Source organism: Scomber scombrus, chromosome 3 (assembly GCF_963691925.1).
Source record: "Scomber scombrus chromosome 3, fScoSco1.1, whole genome shotgun sequence".
NCBI classification, from domain to species: Eukaryota; Metazoa; Chordata; class Actinopteri; order Scombriformes; family Scombridae; genus Scomber; species Scomber scombrus.
In genome coordinates, this window is record NC_084972.1 from 13,226,451 (window position 1) to 13,246,677 (window position 20,227).

General features: G+C 42.7%; 2 protein-coding genes across 2 annotated transcripts in view; one reads left to right on the forward strand and one right to left on the reverse strand.

Annotated features, from left to right (window-relative positions):
- Positions 1 to 20,227, reverse strand: part of LOC133978113 (heme transporter hrg1-A-like) — a 138,903-nt gene that overhangs the window by 69,953 nt on the left and 48,723 nt on the right. The window lies entirely within an intron of this gene.
- The window catches only part of LOC133977757 (calmodulin-binding transcription activator 1-like), a 55,984-nt gene that overhangs the window by 24,509 nt on the left and 11,248 nt on the right, over positions 1 to 20,227 (forward strand). Inside the window, exons 4-10 of the mRNA XM_062416023.1 lie at positions 1,053 to 1,120; positions 8,231 to 8,366; positions 10,523 to 10,594; positions 12,764 to 12,917; positions 14,349 to 16,246; positions 17,391 to 17,517; positions 18,059 to 18,193. Coding sequence (XP_062272007.1) covers positions 1,053 to 1,120; positions 8,231 to 8,366; positions 10,523 to 10,594; positions 12,764 to 12,917; positions 14,349 to 16,246; positions 17,391 to 17,517; positions 18,059 to 18,193 — 2,590 coding nt within the window. The remainder of the gene's footprint in view (positions 1 to 1,052; positions 1,121 to 8,230; positions 8,367 to 10,522; positions 10,595 to 12,763; positions 12,918 to 14,348; positions 16,247 to 17,390; positions 17,518 to 18,058; positions 18,194 to 20,227) is intronic.

Consider the following 20,227-nt stretch of genomic DNA (forward strand, 5'->3'; position numbering starts at 1 on the left):
GGGACAAATATCTAAACACACAGACACACACTCACTCACACACACACACACGCACACACACACACACACACACACACACACACACACACACACACACACACACAAACAGAAAGACACAGAGAGGAAGAGAAGGAGAGGAGGTCTGGAGTGGAGACTGTTGATCTGAGGGGGCAGATGAAGGAGTGCTGGAGTGTTGATGTCTTCTTCACTATTGCTTTGTGCCACATTTCAAACACTGATTGCCTTAAGAGGACAATTTACATTTCATAGTCTTTCACAACAAGTGGGTGCGATGGGAGTCAGAGATAGGGAGAGAGAGAATGATGTTTCAAGGAGGAAGCCAGGGGTGAGAGAGTTCACCGAGCAAAGGGGAAAGGCGGTGTTGCATGAGCGACTAAAAAGCAGGAGGTATAAACAAGGGTTTCTTTGGGCTGCATTTCTGTGTGTCTCTGTCTGTGTGTACGGACGTTTTGTTTTGCCTTACTCTCGGTAGAATGCACCTGTATGATTTGAACTTTCTTTTTCCATACTGGATTCATGTGAGTGTGGAGGAAGAATAGAAATAGTGTGGAAACGAGAGCCGAGGAGATGAAAAGAGAGCCAGAGGAATTAAGAATCAAGTTAGGAGCAGGCTTTATCTGACGGGAAACTGTGAAACTGCAAAGTACAAGAAAACTTTTCCTATCAGCGCACTCTCTCAGCTAGTGTATGGGTCTGCACCCCCAGTGTGTGTGTGCGTGTTTATGTAGCATGTGTGTGTGTATTTAGGAGATAGCTTTTCCTCCCCAGTGGAGGGAGACATCAGTGTGTCGGTGAGTGTGATTGGTTGCTGGCCCTGAGGGTCTGTCCTCTATATCTGTCTCCTGACTGGCTGCTCTGTGACCAATCAGGCGCCCAGACCTCACCGTGGCAATCAGATAGTGACACACTCTCTGTGGGCATCAGCAGGTCATCTGGAAATACCTGTTATGTTTTATCTCCCTGTGACACACACACACATACTCACGCACACACTCCAATATAACCTTTCTGTCTTGTCTTTGTCTCTCCAGGAGATTGCTGCATATCTCATCACTTTTGAGAAACATGATGAATGGCTGACGACATCGCCAAAAACCAGGTGAGGAGAGCGCAGACATTGGTTTCCACACATGCACACACACCCACGTAGAAACACAGCATTGTTTAATCAGTCAGTGACTTGTGATGTTTTAAACCCAGTAACTGAGTTTGATTAAAACATTAGAGATGTACGTCAACTGTCTCCAAAGGGTCCTGCTGACGGGCTACTCTACATGTAGAGTACGCTTCAGAACATGGCTGGACTGTAAAGCACCTAGTCAGCTGGAAATGGAGTATTAATGTATGTAAATGTATTAGGATAAGTGATGTATAATTCAGACATAAAGGGGTGGGGGGAGAATGTGTGTATATAAGATGGGGCTGTGAACGGGGATTCACATGCCAGAACTGAATATTCATCGATCCAAATGAACCATAGGTAGCTCTTTTCCTAGAATGGAGAGAGGAGTCAGGAAGGACGCAAGGATGGAAGGAGAGAGAGAGAGGATGAAAGAATAAAGAAGAAAGGCAATTTTAATAATTCACAATTCACCTTATTGACATTTACTTTAGTTAATACAGATGTAGGTATGACAAAAAAGAGAGAAAGAAAGAAAAGGACAGAAAAAGGAAAGTAAGTGAAGCATTTTCTGATTACTGACATCACTGAAAGCCTAAGGTGATGCCTCCGCGCTTCCATTGTGCAAGCTGAAGGACTCTTCTCAGGAGCAGCCTGAGGCCAGCTGCACAGTTTATGTTGTGGATGGATTTCTCATTGATTGGTTGTGCTGCCGTATAGCCTCAGACTCCCAGCAGCAACAGCAGCAGCAGTCATATTGGTGTTATTGAGCAGCAGTTAGATATAATCCCATTTACACATGACACGAGGCACGATTAGAACAGATTACACCTAATCCCATCAGATGGAAAGGAGCTCAGCTAACGGAGCCAGTGACATTTATGTGTGTGCGTGACAGTGCGTGCATGTGTGTTTGAGTCCATATATGCGCATGCGTTTGCACATTTGTAGGAGCAATACTAAGATAACAATCAATGACCTTCATTTCTCCCCTCTCCGAAATACCTAATCAGTTCAAAGTAATAACTGTTACCTCCTCTCTCCCTCTCCTCTCACTTTTCTCATCTGCTCCTCCTTCTCTCCTCCCTTTACCGGACTCACTCACTCGCCCACTCTGTCTCTTTATCTTGCCTTCTTTTTTTTCCCTACTCTTCTCCACTTGCCTTCTCTGTTTTCGCTCTGCTACACTGTTGAACGGTGGAAAAGCTTTTTATATCCCACACATCACAGCCCAGTTATAATCAATAGCATTTATGTCTGCTTGAATCAGAGGGTTTGCGAGGCGCACGGGCATCGTCCATGTGCACGCACCTGCACACAAACGCACGCACGCACACACACACACACAAATACACTCGGGTCTATATCATATAGGGGGCCATTTTCTCCAAACCTGCCCAGTGGTGGATCAGTATGGCCATATTATAAATATATATTGCCTTTATTTACACTCGATAAAATCATTCAGGGCTGGTCCTCGTTTACAATGAAGTTGAGTAAAAAGAATAAGATATAAAATAATAATGACAAAAGCAAACAATCAATTTAGTATGCCTGTACAGTTAATAAAATATACAAGACACAGGATATAAACAAATCAATCAAACAAGTGTATATGGAAAGATAATAAAAGATTAAAACAGTTGCTAACAGAGGTTATGAGGTGATCATAGACATAAATTGTCCACGGTTTACCAGAGTATTCATTTAATTCACATGTAATAGTGTTCCAGGCAGTCAGCGTTAAAAATAATAAAGGAGATCTTCCAAGCTCAGAACAAACATTAAATCAAGTCATTAAATTGAGTGTGATCTGGTGTCGAGGACCAATCTAGCATAGGTGTGATGTAAGATGGCAGCTTCCCAATAAGGGCCTTGTAGATTAATTACGTATGCTAGTCACGTCTCTCAGAAAGAGAAGACCACCCAACTTTTACATACAGGATGCAATGATGGGTGCTATAAACATCACCGGTAATAAACCTAAGAGCAGAGTAGTAAACAGTCTTTAAGGGCTCAAGAGTAGCAGCAGAGGCATGCCTGTAAATCACATCACCATAATCTATGACATAAAGAAAAAACAACAATCCTTTTCCTACAAAACACAGGAATTTTTTTTTTAATTCAATTTTTTTCTTAAGATTGTCTATATGAAGTTTGAATGTGAGTTTGTCATCTATCCAAATGCCAAGGTATTTATATTCATTAACTCTCAATAATGGATCCTTGTACAGTGGAAATATGTTTTTGCTACTGTTACCTCTACCTCAAAACAATAATATAAACTTTAATATACAAATAAAGTTTACAATTAATATAAAGTTTAAGATCATTAAGTGCAGCTCGGAGAACATCAATGTGATTATTAATATATTATTAATACAATACTGCTTTTTTCCCAGAGCTGTTGACAAACTGTTAAACCCTCCCTGAACCCCTGTCAACACACACTCAATCAGTTTACCAGTGATTGTAGAATTTTGGATACTGGTCTACAATTATTTGGATCACTCCTTTCTCCACCCTTATGCAGGGGGTCAACATGAGCAGTTGTCCAGAATCCAGGAACTATACCAGTAGAAATGGGAAGGTTAAAAATGTGATTCATAAAAAAGTTGTGTCTTGTTGTGTTGGGTGAAGGGCTTCTATGTGGCTTCTATGTGTATATGTCACCGCCTACGAGAATGGTGGTGTTTCTGCTTCGTACAGATCCAATTTGGGTCATTCTGAATTTGATAAGACTTTAGAGAATTTAACAGGAAAGATAAAGCGGTTACAGCAGCGCCATTTTGGTAACTGTGTTTTGTTGGTTGAGTCCACGCCATTTTGAATTCAGTTGTTTTTGACAGTTGTTTTGACAGTGTTTGGTCTGTTCATTACAGCAACTTCCAAACTGGACATAACTGTGTCTTGTTATGTTGTGTGACAGGCTTCTATGTGTCTGTGTGTCAGTGTGACCGCCTACGAGAATGATGATGTTTCTTCTTTCTACAAATCCAGTTTTCAGTGACACTGGTGTGCTGTGTAAAAATAGGTCATGTGTGTAGACAAAGAACATTTGAAGGTTCAGTTCAAAGACACACAGCAACCAACTTTTTGATGTGTTGGGCATAACCAGGATACTTGTGTCTGACCCATAAGGTGTTTCAGCATCAGGTATCACTGGTTTGTTGTCATCATCATTATCATCATCATCATCATCATTATCTTGTGACTTGTCAGATATGTGCTGATCATCATCTGGTATGTTATCTGACAGGATATCTGACTGTTTCTCGTTTAAATGGTGAACATTTTTTTTAAATTTTAATGAAGTTATAGATGGTATATTATAGAGTTTAAGAAACTTTATAAAGATAATCACCTAGGACAGGTCTTGGGTGTTGTCATTCATAATTCGTTTGAGGCTGGATTTATGCCAGACCCCTGAACAAGCACATTTGGAATATATACATTTTAACACTATATGTCTATTGAAGTTGTTCTCCTGTCACTGCACTGATCTCAAAATACACAAAAACAGCAAAAATATTCACTACTTAAGAGACACTTTTATTGATGTTAAGGTTCACACATTCAGGTGAAAATAAGGTGAATTGCATGACACCTTGACAGATCTGGTCAGTGCCAATGAAGCAAAAATAAATATCTTTATGTAATCTGAATTATATCACACATATGACACATGTTACAATCAATCTCATTCTGAAAAAGTGAGATAGCTGTCTTCAGTTTCATAATGACATCGTCATTAAACTGTGAAAAATAGTGCTGTGTACCAGGACCATTTTCTATAGGTGTCTATAGAGTGGTTAGTCATACCACAGAACACAGCGCATATATCCACCTACTGCCTTTTGCCAATTCATTTAATATCTCCTCTGCATTTATAGCCAAGCCACTTGAAGGAGGATACAGGTCCTACACACCAGAGGCATTTTTCCAAGTCGGATACTGTTGCACACACTAGGCAATGTTTTTTGACACTGTTGCAAATGATATATTGTAACATTCATTGTTACCAGACAGACTGAAGACCAAGACATTTCATATCCAAAGGTTTATATGGTTATTTATTTCCATCAAATGTCTACATGACATTCAATTTACCTTTTCACTGCTGACAACTGTATCCATTTCACTTGGACTGCAGAACTGACAATAGATAACAAGAGCAGATGGCTAAAAAATGAACACATGAAAATCAAAGATTTTTCTAAAGCCTGGGTTGATTTTGATTCTAGCTATTTGACAGACCACATGATTACAGTCTGAATATGAAAACTAGAATCTTTCACAGTTATGTTCACAGAGGAATTCAGCATTTGATTTCTTCATTGGTTATCTATTTCCAACCCACTTGACAAGATAGTGATACTACTTGGTTACAGTGGCTGAAAGCTTTTTTGTTGAGTGACTTTATGCCTTTATAGTTCTTAGGTTTGCTATGATTATTTTTGAATAACATGGGTTAGGGTTAATTTCATGTTTTACCAGTGACTGGGTTCTCATCCATCAGATGTAACTAAACAACTTACCATACACATTGGACTAACACACAGACAGGTATTCTTAAAAATAAATGATGCCACTATCAACCACACCTGGAGGCAGGACCCTTTAAACTGTATGGATCTCACAAGTCATATTTCTGTTGTACACTGCTTTACACACACTAAGACACTATACTGACTTACACTCTGAAAAGCATGTCACAAGAAAATCCTTAAATACTGTTGTCCATATAAATCATATCACCCTTGGGCAACAGAACACACACACACACACACACACACACACACACACACACACACACACACACACACACACACACACACACACACACACACTGTGGAGGATCAAGCATTGAACTTGTCTGATTCGTGTTGCTCACAGCCGTCTGATGGCCTCACAGTCTAGCCATCTCACTTCTGACACTAAAGTAAGAGTGATGGAGGGTTCCCATGTTGGGTGTCTAACCCCAGTCCTCCAGGCCACGGACAGCTGCACTAACCAGTCAGCAAAAGGGTCAACCCCTTGGCCAAGGGCTAGTGCGTCTAGTCATTTGCAGTGATTATAATACCAAAGAGTGTACCATTATACCTCACTTTGCATGTCTTTTACCTTAAGACAAACTTGAGTCCTTCTGCAGCATAACAGCAATCGCATCTAACGTTAGCTCTGTACCACATACAAATAGAAATATGGATTATAATGCATTTTTATGCAAAAACATAGTCTAAAACAAAAAACAACAACCTACCTGTATGTGGTTAATGCTTCAGTTAACCATGCTTTCACCAGCTAGCACATGTAACGTTAATCTTTAAATGGTGGATCGGGCATAGGCGTGGGCCCAACCTTGGAGTTGGCGGCCTATGGGTATCGCCCACATGACACTCACAGGAAAGCCTGCACACAGGAAAGTGTGTGTACTGAAAATGTGTATGAAAATGCTATGCAGCCACCACCTGAAGGGTGTGCTGTTCTTTAGGCTGAGATACACAAAATCAGGTCAAGTGATAAAGAAGTATTTTCAAAGAAAAAGAGAAAATCCTTTGTAGAATTGCACTTTGATGCTTTTGGCAAAAATTCTTCTTGTAGCTTTCATCGCAATAAAGCCTTTGAATCGAAAAATATTGAGATATTATTATTCAGACAATGATAAATGCAGTTACACTTTGCAAATTAAGCAGACACTGGCATAGTCCTCGTATTACCTCTAGGTCCCACTTTCCCAGGTGCGTGTAGACACACACACACATGCACCCACATACACACACAGGCACACATCTGATCTCATCCATCTTCTCCATAACATGATTAGAATCAGCAGCTCTGAGATGACTCACACTGCTTGAGACAGAGACTAAACTCGGCTTTGATCGGAGGGTGGGGGTCTCCACTCCGCTAAGAAGCTGGCAGGCTCACCCCAAAACAGAACAGATTTAAGGTGTCAAAGAAAATCAGCTCAAAGTAAATTCAATTTCACTACACACAGTGTTCTGAGTAAATTGCAATCATCTCAGTCCATATAGATGTGTCTACATCAAACTCTAGAGGAGAGGAGAGGAGAGGAGAGGAGAGGAGAGGAGAAAAGAGGAGAGGAGACAATAGGTTATGGTGGTAGCAAAAGGAATAGATGAGATGAAAAGATGAGAAATAGTGGAAAGGAGAACAGAATGGAGGGACTGAAGAAGCAGTGAAGAGAAAATGAAGAGACAGTATGATAAGAGGGATAAAGACTGGAGGTTGATTGAGAAGAGGAGGGCAGGGAAAGGAGAGATGAGGTGTGTGTGTGTGTGTGTGTGTGTGTGTGTGTGTGTGTGTGTGTGTGTGTGTGTGTGTGTGTGTGTGTGTGTGTGTGTGTGTGTGTGTGTGTGTGTGTGTGTGTGTGTGTGTGTGTGTGTGTGTATGAGAGAAAGAGAGAGAGCACTTGTGAGTATGTGCTAGTTTATTGATTGTTAACGGGCCTGTTCTCTTTCTGTTGTCATGAGATAAGGCAAAGAAGCATTTTTTTCTCCACCCACACACAAACTCACAGGAACACACACACCTGTCCTTAATGTTTTAGAAGTGTAATGATTGATTGCTGAACAGCAGGTTTGACATTGAACCCAAAGAACACACGACAGTAGGTCCTGCCATCTCTGATCTCTCTACATGTATGGCTCCTAGTGTGAGCGTGTGTGTTTGTGTATGTGTGTGTATGTGTGCATGCATGTTCATCCCACCAGGTGTATGGGAGCTTAGAGGCCAATATCCTTGCTGCGCTGATAAATCACCCTACTAAAATATTAACACGTAGGAGTGTGAGTCTGTATATGAGAAAGAGGCGGGTGCATGCGACCGGCTAACTTGAACCATGAACATGTTTTTGCTTGTGTTGACTGGTTATGAATAAGCAATGCAGGAGAGTTTGGATAGTTTAAAATGTCAGCATGAAAATAATCTATTCAGTTTCCATGGAGTTGAATGGCTGTCGGTTTCACAAAAGTTTAACACTGTGCACAACATTTATTCTGTTTTGTCAAACTAATACAATATTCTGTGTGTCTGTCTCTAACTCTTTATCCTGTTTTCCAACAGGCCTCAAAATGGCTCTATGATCCTCTACAATCGTAAGAAGGTGAAGTACAGGAAAGATGGCTACTGCTGGAAGAAAAGGAAAGATGGGAAGACCACCCGAGAGGATCATATGAAGCTCAAAGTCCAGGGAGTAGAGGTGAGAGGCTGCAAAGGAAAAACAAGTCGAAGATCTTGTTTGGTGCCAAGTACGAGTTCACTGCCAATCTTGTCCTTATCTTACTCTCCTTCACTACTAGTAGACACATACATGTAACACAAATGTACACCCAAACACAAATGCTGGAGCTACAGGCCAATGTGCTACCTGAGAGCGTGTGGTGTCTCCCTTCCCCCCTCTCTCTCTCTCTCTCTCTCTCTCTCTCTCTCTCTCTCTCTCTCTCTCTCTCTCTTCTGAAGGATAAGAGTGTGTTTGGCCTGAGGCCAGGAATGATGTCAATGCCTCCTTCAGCAGAACAGAGAGGGGTATCGATCCAGTCTCAAGGCAGCGTCTGTGCGTTTGTGCGCGTGTGTGTGTGTGTTTGAGTCACATCAGCCGGCTCAAAAATTGATTATTCAGCAGGAATATACCAAGAGGTGAGAGGAGTGAGCATGCATGTGTCAGAAACAGAAAGGATGAGGTAGAAGGGAAAGTGAAAGAGGGAAAGTGAGGTAGCACATGGATGTTTATGGATGATAGGCTCAATAGCTGTGCATTAAAGGTGAGCAGGAGACAGGCAAAAGAGACACTGAGGTAAAGGGAATAATTGAGATCAAGTATTCTGCACCTCTATTATTTACGACCCCACACTCCCATTGACATTCATCTCACATGCATTTTTCTGCAATCGTGCATGAACACACATACAAAGGCAAGTGTTTCTCTGCCTGGTATATGCTCAGTAATTGTTTGTGTCACCTCTTCCCAGGACCCCCCAAGCAAGCAAGCAAGCAGTGTGTAGAGCGGGGCACAGGAATGAGGGAATGAGCAGAGCAGGGCAGTGAGATGAGCAGAGGGAGAGAAGGAGGATGGGGAGAGGCAGGAAGTGGGAGAGAAAAACATAACCCTGGATGGAGAGCCTCCTCATATCGAATGGAAATATATGGAAATGCACTCTGCCTTTGGCAAAACACACTTTAGATAGAGGGCGGGCTACTTCTGAGAAGAGGCAAAATGGCAAGAAAATATGAGTGTGTATGAGAAAGAAAACAGAACGAGTTTAAGTGTTTATTATATACAGCCTGATTGCTGAGTATTTGTGTTTGTGGGTGCAATTTTGTCTTTAAACACATCCGATGTATTTGAGTGTGTGTGTGTGTGTGTGTGTTAATGTGTGTGTGTGTGTGTGTGTGTGTGTGTGTGTTTGTGCGTGCGTGCGTGCGTGCGTGCGTGCGTGCGTGCGTGTGATTTGTGATTTTACTGCATGTGAAAAAGTGCCATTGATGACCTTGATAGAATGCTTTTCAGTCATCATTTCATCTTTCCTCTGTCAAATAACACAAACAAACACTTCATTAGAGCTGAGAATCGTTTTATTCGTGTCACTTTTTGAGTAGTGACCAGAATATCAAAACAATGTTCATCATAACGGAAGCTAGTTTTGAAAGTTTTTGGTCCAAAAAAAAGATATTGTGATACAATCATTATCAAAGCATTTTGTGCAACACCCTTCATAAACATATAGTTATTCTTAAGTTGTGAAATTTGTGTGTCAGCCTCTAATTATACATTTTTCTGTTTTTACATTGTTTTTACACACACATCCTCTGCTGAATATAGTCAGGGCTAGAGACATTGAAACTTCCTTTTTCTCATCTTTTTCACCTTAACACCTAGTTACTCCTCTTCCTTTGTTTTCTTCACTGTTAGAAATTTGTATTGCAGTGACTTTAAGCTGTCAACACTGTGACTTTTTTTGAATTCCAAGTTGGTTATATCTAGTCCTGCCGAGGCAGTACATTTTACCGTCTCTTGTGCTGTGATTGCCAATATCAGATTTATGACATTTTAGAAGAGACATTAGGAAAAAACCCATACAGCATCTTTGCGATTCAGTTTTATCACCGCAATCAATACAACCTAAGTGGGTATAACCTAAGTTCTCCTCTACTATTCTCTCCTTTACTGTCCTCTCCTCCTCTTCTCCGTATACGCTTTTTTGTCTTGCTTCCTCCCTTTTTCTTTTCTCGTTTCCCCTGCAATCTCCTCTCCTCTCCTCTCCTCTCCTCTCCTCTCCTCTCCTCTCCTCTCCTCTCCTCTCCTCTCCTCTCCTCTCCTCTCCTCTCCTCTCCTCTCCTCTCCTCTCCTCTCTCTAGTGTCTGTATGGCTGCTACGTCCACTCCTCCATCATCCCCACCTTCCACCGTAGATGCTATTGGCTGCTGCAGGTAAGCCCACCCCCCTTCCCAGCCTTGCCTTTTCTCACACATTTATATACGTACAAAACAAGACTGCAGCAAATTTATAGAGTGGTGATAACTGGTTATTAGCTGTTGTTTATAGCTGCGTAGCTTTGTCATTTCAGGCCCTCACAATATGGCTATCTTGTAACATTTATTCCAGCTATGTTAGGATTTATTTGCCATCTTCTACGCAAAAGAAAACTTCAGAAAAGTGGTATATTTTTAGTTATACACAAAGTTTCATGTGTAAAATTGTCCATTATGTTTTCAAAACAGAACAGTGAGTTAAAGCATAAACTAGCAATAAACATCCTCCTCTTCTAAATTAATGAGGCGGACTAGGCTGGAAATACTATCACAAAGCTGAGGTCATAATAACACTGGATGGCGTGTCTGAGTTTAGTGTCCTACTCACACACACACAGTTACAATGCCATTATTATGCTGTGCCTATAGATCTAGTATAATGCTAACATACAGACACAGACACGCACAGTGCAGAGAAGTAAAAGCATTTCTTTGCCAGAAGTTGACTGTAACTTCCAGATCACAGCGTGTTATCTAACCCTTACTCTCAAAAACCTGTAGTGAGCTTCAAGGACTCAGGCATTTCTCTCTATGTGGTCCTCTCCAAGAAAACACCCCTCTGTGCTACGAACAGCACACACAACACACTCACACAAACACACACACACACACACACACACACACACACACACACACACGCACAGGCGTCCCCTGTGTATAAAAACATGTTGTTTTCCATAGAGATGTTGGACTCACTCTACTGCTCATGTGAAAGAAAACGGAGAGCAGCAGTTACACACACGCACACTCACATGCACACACACAGATGTCTCTCCCGCTATTGGCCATGCAAGAGATGGTCACTAGGACCTCATCATCTTCAGACGACAGGTTACACGATGAATCTTAAACATGCCCACATACATTTACACTTCCCCTCGCTCCATGTCTCTCTGTTCATTTCAAAGAAAATATTGAATACCCAGCAATGTTCATTTAAAATATGGAAATTCATACATATTTATGTATTCTTTGCCAGAATTTCCTGCATAATTTGTCACATGAAGTTTACAAGGACATTCAAGCCACCGGCCCTAAATTGAATATGCCCTTACCCAATATATTTTCTTTTTCAGCATGCCAGACTAGTGTGATTCTTGCAGTCTAAAATTATAAAGGCAAATTCAACTTGCTTTATCTGTAATGTGTCATTTTCTGCCCTTTGTGCAGATATCAAAACACATCAATGAATATGATCATAAATCAGTCTGTGACTGCTGTGGCATTGCACAGTGTGGTGCTGTGCAATGTGCCATCCTCTTTTAGAGAGAAAAGTGTTCCACCTCAGCAGGTCCTCCCCCTCACCTGAGTCTGTCTACTGAATCTTTCATCAAGAGGAGCTTCTCTCTCTCAATCACACACACACATATACGCGCACACGCACAAACACACACACACACACACTTGAACACACCTGTTGAATCATTCATGGGGCAGAAATTCCATAGGTCTGCTGGTGGCCTACAGTATAGTGAGAACTACTCTGACCTGCTCTCTCCCTCTGTTTCTCTCATTCTCTCTCTATACCACACACACACACACACACACACACACACACACACACACACACACACACACACACACACACACACACACACACACTCACACACAAACACACAACACACACACACACACACACATACACTCACAAACACACATGTAGACACTTCCAATGCCTCTGCAGGGTTAGAGAGAGTGATGAGTGGGCTTGAGCTGTTAAATATTTTATGGGCAGGTGAGAGGATCTTATTTGACACGCTATGTCCGACCTCCTCCCTGACCTCAACTCTCTCTCCTGCTTTCCTTCCCCACATCCCCTCCAGACTGTCATTTTATCTCTTTCTCTCTTTATATGTGGTAAAAGCATGACAGTGAATTAATGAATAAATATCACATTAAACTAACGCTGTGTGTGTGTGTCTGTGTGTGTGTGTGTGTGTGTGTGTGTGTGTGTGTGTGTGTGTGTGTGTGTGTGTGTGTGTGCGTGCGTGCGTGCGTGCGTGCGTGCGTGCGTGCGTGCGTGTGTGTGTGTGTGTGTGTGTGTGTGTTTGTGTTTCTGTTCTGTAGAACCCAGACATTGTGCTGGTACACTATCTGAATGTGCCGGCAGTGGACGATAGTGGGAAGCCATGCGGTCCTGTCCTCTGTTCCATCAACACAGACAGGAAGGAGTGGGCCAAGTGGAGCAAGGAGGAGCTCATTGGACAACTCAAACCCATGTGTGAGTTAGCTTTTCCGTCACTACAACACTCACTTCCCTCCTACACTCAAGCTCTCATGTTTCAGCCCTCACACTCTCCTGAAGCCTGAGAAAATGAGTCACTAAGTCCATAACAATACCACTCATCATGATAATGGTGATATTATATCATCATGATAAAGATGATGACAAAACCTACTGTGGCCAAGCCTCAGAATTCATCAGTAGGAAAACAGTGTAGTAACACTAAAATACAGATATTTTTTTTATAAAAGTATAATATACAATTATATCATAGTGTAATGAACTTCTGAATTACTTCAACTAAGACAGAAGGTGACTACAGCCGTTCAGTTCAGAGATGATATGGACATTTCTCTCTTAATAATCTAATTTAATAAGTTCAGAATTTAGCACAAACATAAAGGTAAAAACAAACAAACAAATAAGCCAAAAAATAGTAGCTGTATTTTCTGAAAGCTGGATTCAGGTTAGTTTTTTATTTGATGATTTTGATTTGATGATTTTGATGATGAAAGATTTGACACATTTTTTCCTTCTTGTCAACATGAAAGTGTATTAATACCACCCTGCATTACAAAATCATGCTATTTAAAGACAAACATTGTTCTTTTAAGAGACACCTAAATAAGATACATCAGTACAGCAAGGTGTTATACAGATTTTATTTGTTTTTGAGGGTTTTGACAGTCAGCGCCATGCTGCCACCTACAGGCCGATACACATTGCACCCAAAAAAGACGGAGGGATACAGAGAAAGTAGATGGTGCTGCCTGAAATATCCAGCATGTATTATTCATAAATGAGCATCAGAGAGGGTAGATAACTCCAGTACAAACTCCAACACACACTCTTACCTAATCTCAACCATCTTTTGATCTGATTTTGAAGGGCAAATAAGGACAGCTTCCCAAAGTGGCTTGTTGACTTAAATAGTACCTCATTTCTCACTCTCTCCACTGAAATTATATTCCTTCTTGCTGCTCCTACCCTACCCTACCCTCATCTGCTCACACAAAACAGCTTTCGGCTTTTCTTTTCCTGGCTCCTCTCTATTGATCACTGACGTGATCCTTGTGTGGTTTCTATGGGCTTTATGTGCCTGACAATAACAGAAAAATGTGTCTGCTAAATACAAAAAATTGATTGTAAATACATTTAGAAATTGGAAATAATACTTTCATATGTTGAAATTGTCTTGAAAAACCCAAATTCTGCAGTTTGCATGGATGTAAGTTTTCAAAGCTCAAGCATCAATATTCATGTACTCAGTTTTCAGTTTACATTCCCACCACTGGAGGGCGCCATCACATACAGTCAAATGTATGTGAGGTAATGCAATATTACTTACTTATAATAAGATTGACATTAGCAAATTAAAGGACAATTTGCATTATCTTTTTTCCTTTGTTTTGCTGTCTCCTCTGTCAGGTGCTGGAAGCAGCTTGCATCAGAAATGTTCCAGTGTCAAGCAGCGCATCATCTCATCCAAGCAGGAGTCAGGGGCAGCAGCAGGGGGTGGAGCTGCAGTGGGTACTGGTGTAGTGGCGGGCCAGAGAGCTGAGGAAGCAGATGGCACAGAAGTCCAGAACAGCGATGTGTCAGAGGGCCAGACAGAGCCCAGTCCTGGGGGGGGCAGGAGCAGAGCAGGTGCAGGAGACAGGAGGAATGGCAGGATAACCAAACCCTCCCTACTCCCACAGAGCAGCATGGAGGTGTCCTCGTCTACCTCCACCAACCAGGTGGAAGTCCCTGACACCACCCAAAGCTCCCCATTGTCAATCACCAGCGACATGGCTGACAGTCCTGCACTTGCCATTGGGGTTGGCTTGTCGCAGAGCACAGCCGTGTTCATGTCAGAGGTCACCACACTGACCGGGGACACTGTTTATTCTGCTGGCCACACACACCTACTGGCATCCACCCACGAGAGCACCACTGCCGGCATCCTGTTGGCTGTTGCCCCTGAAAACCAGAGGTTTGCATCGTTCCCTGGCGGGGTGGGCTTAGGGGAGGGAGGAGAGTTAGTTCTCTCCAGCTCTCTAGATTCTGGTGGAGGAGTCAGCCTTCCTGAGACCACCATGACCTTTGACCCTGATTGCTTCCTCAACAACCCCAAGCAGGGCCAGACATACGGAGGGGGTGGAGGGAAGAATGAAGGGTGTAACGGTGATGATGGAGGACTCCACTGTTCCTCAAATGGCTTTGTCTACAACCCTGCCCTTGTCAACAACATCAAGACAGAAGCTGTACCCCTAGAGCAGCCATTGGCCAATCAGAGTAGCTATGTGGGAGAAGGCACAGGCCTCAGCCCCAGCACCACCCTGGAGCAGATGGACTTCAGTGCTGTGATGTCGTCAGCCTGTGTCCCAAGCCTGAACCAGCCTGTACACCATCCCTCCCCAAACCTCTTCCTCCAGGCCTCCCCACAGACAAGCCAGCCCTCCCAGCTGCAGACCAATGGAACAGAGGCTACCCAGGAATCAGGCGAGGCCCAGACATTCATAGGCCTGCCAACGGTGCCAACAGACTCTCCAGTCACCAACGGAGACCCGCATACACACATCCACCAAGCCAGTCCAGACCAGCAGGCCCTGTGTGGAAGGAATGGACAAAGAGCGGCAGTGGGCTCCTTCCCTCTGACACCACAGGATACGAACATTGACCAGTCCAGCAGCAGGGTACATCGGGATGTTGGGGGCTTAGACAAAGCTCCTGAGAATGGAGGAGAGTTACTTATTAAATCTGGAGATCATCATGAAACTTACACAAGTGTGGATGCAGAGCACTTCCTGCAACCCACAGAAGACAATGGGGGAGGAGAGGAGGGCGGAGGAGGTGGTGGAGGTGGTGCTGGTGGAGGAGGAGGAGGAGGAGGGGGAGGAGGGGAAAGTGACATTCTCTGTAACGGTGTAAGCTTGTCAGGGAACAGCAGTTCAGTGGTGGCCAGCCCCCAATCGATAGCTGCTGGTACAGGCATTGAAGGGGCGCTCTACAGTTCTCCTCTTCCTCAGCAAAGTGGGGGGGTATCAGCTTCAACAGCTGGGGCAGGAGCAGCCATCAGTCTGGAAGGCTTTGAGGCTTCATTTGGAAGCCAGTTCTCTGATCTTATCAATGATTTCATCTCAGTTGAGGGGTCTGGAGGTGGCGTGGGGGCAGCTGTTACTGGAGTTCTGATGCCCCAGGAGGGGGCAGCAGGAGAAGAGCAGGGCACTGGAACAGGCCACCTGCAGGGCTCAGAGGTGGAGCAGGGAGCTCTGGGACTGCTGCAGGAAACTGGAAGGCTTTTTGGTGTGACCGACTACTCCCCAGAGTGGTCTTATCCAGAGGTTAGTAAACCCAACATGATTATCACTCATTATTTATTCATCATCATTCCCTACAGTGAATACAGTCCCTCCTTCACATGATTGACTGTGGCCTGTACTGACGTTAAACGCTGGAATCATGCACAGCGCAATTTGTGCCAAGACCACCAGCCTGGCTGTGTGGTCGTTAAGGAGTTTGAATATCTCAGACTCAGCTGATTGGATTTTAATGAAATTTCAATATTACACCGATTCCCCTGGGTGGCTTCATTAATTCATCCATGTACCACATATATAATATTTTAGACACCACTTAAGTCACTGAATTATGATGAAACTTTGCATTGCCTCAAACCACTTTCTGTCATTTTCAAAATAACACTTGTCAAAGTTTGTCAGATACTTTTAATAACTAAACTATGTGCGGCATCAAAGGTTCATGCAATATTTGTACATATTTAGCTAATATTCTCCTGCAGCTTTGTTCCAGGATCATCAGCGTTGCGTCATACTGATTATTGCATAGTTTTGAGTTTCTTGAAACTGTTTTCCCCCAAAGACTCAGAGGCTGCTGGTATAATTTTAAGCATGAACTAAAATGGAGCACTACAAATTCCAAAAACATACCACCAAATGCTGCAACTCTTACCCTTTTCACTATTGTGAACTGTAAGCTCATGACTCTATAAGTTGTGAGGGACAATATGTTGTTTTTGTATTATTTTTAGCTTCGCTAGAGAGAACACATGGCAATGTCGTTCAGATGGTTTGAACAACCTTGTTCCACTTGGATGTAAGAAGCAGTACATCCTCTAGGGGTTCCTCAGGGTTTTTTCACTATTATGTTTGTCATTAACTTACCTGTTTATATTTGTTTACTCTGTCTCTAATGTGTGTTTTTGGGACAGATGGAATAAGGATATTTGATTCACACACATTTAAATTATATGTATACACACACAAGCCTACATACACATGTACCTACATCTTCATAGACTACTAACAGCACATTGTAGTTTGCATGCAGTGATGTGACTCATTCTCACAGACTCTTGTGTCTCTTTGTTAACAATGTTGAAAATTACAGGTTACTCAGTTGCAAATCCCTGAAGACAAACAGGCGGCACTGTGCAATATTAGACTAAAGCCTGTGTTTGTGCTGCAGGGTGGAGTAAAGGTCCTCATCACAGGTCCCTGGTTGGAGTCGAGCAGTGAGTACAGTTGTCTCTTTGACCACATCAGTGTCCCTGCTGCCCTCATCCAACCTGGGGTCCTGCGCTGCTACTGCCCAGGTAACACACATGTGTATGCACACATTCACTGTCTCTCACACACTGATATACACCAGACACTGTGCAGATATTCTCATTACTGACATTATTTGGCTATTTTTAACCTTACCCCAAACTTCACTTCACTGATCCCAAAAATAAGCAACTTCTAGGAAAAAGGTTTTCCTCCAGCATACAAAGTGAGAGTCTAACATAATGGGCTGCAATCCTTTATCAAGCGATACAGTCGCTTTTTATAAAAGAAGATAAGAACAATACAAAAAGAACATTGTGAGGAGGCATACAGGCAGGCACACAGTGTACACATATATCCTTAGAAATGTTTTTTGGGATGGTAAAGGTAAGGGATACATTAGTCACATCCTGCTTCTTTAAGTGCCGTCATGGAAAACTGCAAGGCAAATAGTCTCCTGTATGTAAACTATAGCAAAGCAACACTAGACATCCACAATATATAATATGGTTATCTTACTGTCCTGAAATGACTTTATCTCCTTGCACAGTCACTCTTACTAACTCTTTCCCTCATGTCTGTTTCCAGCCCATGACACAGGACTCGTCATGCTGCAGGTAGCTATGGGGGGTGAGGTCATCTCTTCCTCTGTGGTGTTTGAATACAAGGCGCGCGACCTTCCTGCTCTCCCATCTTCTCAGCATGACTGGCTGTCCCTGGACGGTGAGACCATTCGTCTTATTGTTTTGACCACACACACCGTGCTGATGTAACATTACATTCTTATCATACTGTCTTGTGCATGTATCAACAACATGCGCGTTTGTATTATTTTCGGTTTTTGACATGCTGTTTTATTTTATTGTAAGTTAAACCTCAAATTAAATCAAATATATCCCTTCCTCTTTTTTGTACGGCCTCTACACCTAGCTTGATGACATTTTTTAACACTTAAAACTAAGAAAACGTGTGTGTGCGCACAACTGAACTGTCATTGTCCTGTTTTGCTTTGCTCTGATGCCCTGTCATGTTAAGAGATGTTTTGTCTACAGTCACTGTTGTACTGACCAGTACGGTGTCATTGCTCAGTGGTGTTTGGCTGAACTGCAGACTCCTTCTGCATGCAGATTGATCCAAGACTGAACATTAGCTTTTAAACTGTTTTGACGCCTGTTTTCTGACACATGTATCTGCAAATTGCATCTTCACAAGTTCCCCATTCATTAAGGTTTTTGTCTGTCTTTTTGAATTTGTTTAGGCCACCGCTGTTTATAAATGAATGTTTGTATGTTGGCACGGTGTCTGGATTATTTTGCCAGAGTTTAATGTTGTTCCTCTGAGATTTCAATTATACTGAATCAAATTAAAACTTACTGCAAGACGTAAGAGGGCAATTAAGTGTTCTTTGAGTCAGCTCAGAGGGTTTGGTTGCAAATGTATGCGCAGCAGCGGGGATTAGCCTCTGTGTGCAAATATCTCCTGATGCAATTGCAGCTCGAAAACACACGGGTCTCCTCAGCGAGGCATGTCCTGTGTTCGCCCCCGTCTCTGCGTTGCGCAATGCGGCAATGCAGCTCCACGGTCACAGCAGGCTGGCTTTTTGCTGGAGTGAAGGGCAAGGACATCATGGTACAATCGCGGTCCACTTGACAGTCAAATGTCGAGCACCACTGGCAGTGTGCTGTGGGGCTTCATATATGCTATATATAGGCTCTGGCTTTGACTTTTAGCGATGAGAGCGAGACTTGACACGAGCTCTGCCTATTTTCGCTCAGGTCCTTTGTTTGGCCTCAAATGTACCACAAGGGCTCACTGCCTGGGTAAATAGAAAGAGATCAATAGTTTTAAGCAAATATGCGTCAGCACACGATTTTTTTCCACATGCCATTGCTCCAGTTTAATTTGTGTGCAGTCTATTGTTGTGCCGATGACGATCGAGCCTCCTGCAGCTCCAAGTCTGGCGGGTGGAATTTTTTTTTGTTTTCTTTTTATTTTTTGTTTTTTTGCCTTTTTCCGATCGAGCCTCCTGCTACTTCCTAGTCTTGGCGGGTGATTTGAAAGCGCTGCGCTCCCAGACACAACGTGGAGACTCTCTCTCTCTCTCTCTCTTTCTCTCTCTCTTCTCTCTCTCTCTCTCTCTCTCTCTGCACTTAGTTGTGTTTTGCTCGGTCTGAGTAGCAATGTGTGAGTCGCAGAAGCGGGAACAAAGAGAGCAGCAGATAGAGAGACTCGCTGTTTGGGTTCGTAGCTTATTTGATTTTAATTGATAACTTCAAAACGAGCTCTTTATTGGTGTTCAGGTCTGTGTTGTTTGTAGCATGGTTTAAGTGTTTTTTTCTCTCGTTAAGCTACTGTAGATGGGCATAAGTGTGTTGTCTAAATTCCGACTTCAGAGCTTTAAAGCCTAAAGCCACTTATGTATTTCAGTTTGTGGTACATGTGTTGCCCGGATTTGTAGACAAAGAGGTGGAAGAAGAAATGCCACAAGTACTCACGTTGTTTGCACATTAGATGTTGAGCAAAGAGGCACTGCTTGGTTTTTGGTTGCAGACCTGATAACATGAAGCCTGTTCAGCCTTATTGGTTGACCTGTTCATTTTCAGCACCAGCCGAGTGGACAGCGCCTCTGAACTCAAAATAACAAATGAGAGCAGGGTAATGTTCCTGTAAAGGCCCAGATAATAACAGGCCTGTATGCAGAGACGTGGGGATGTTGTTGATTACCCAAACACAATTATACATTGTGATGTAAATTTT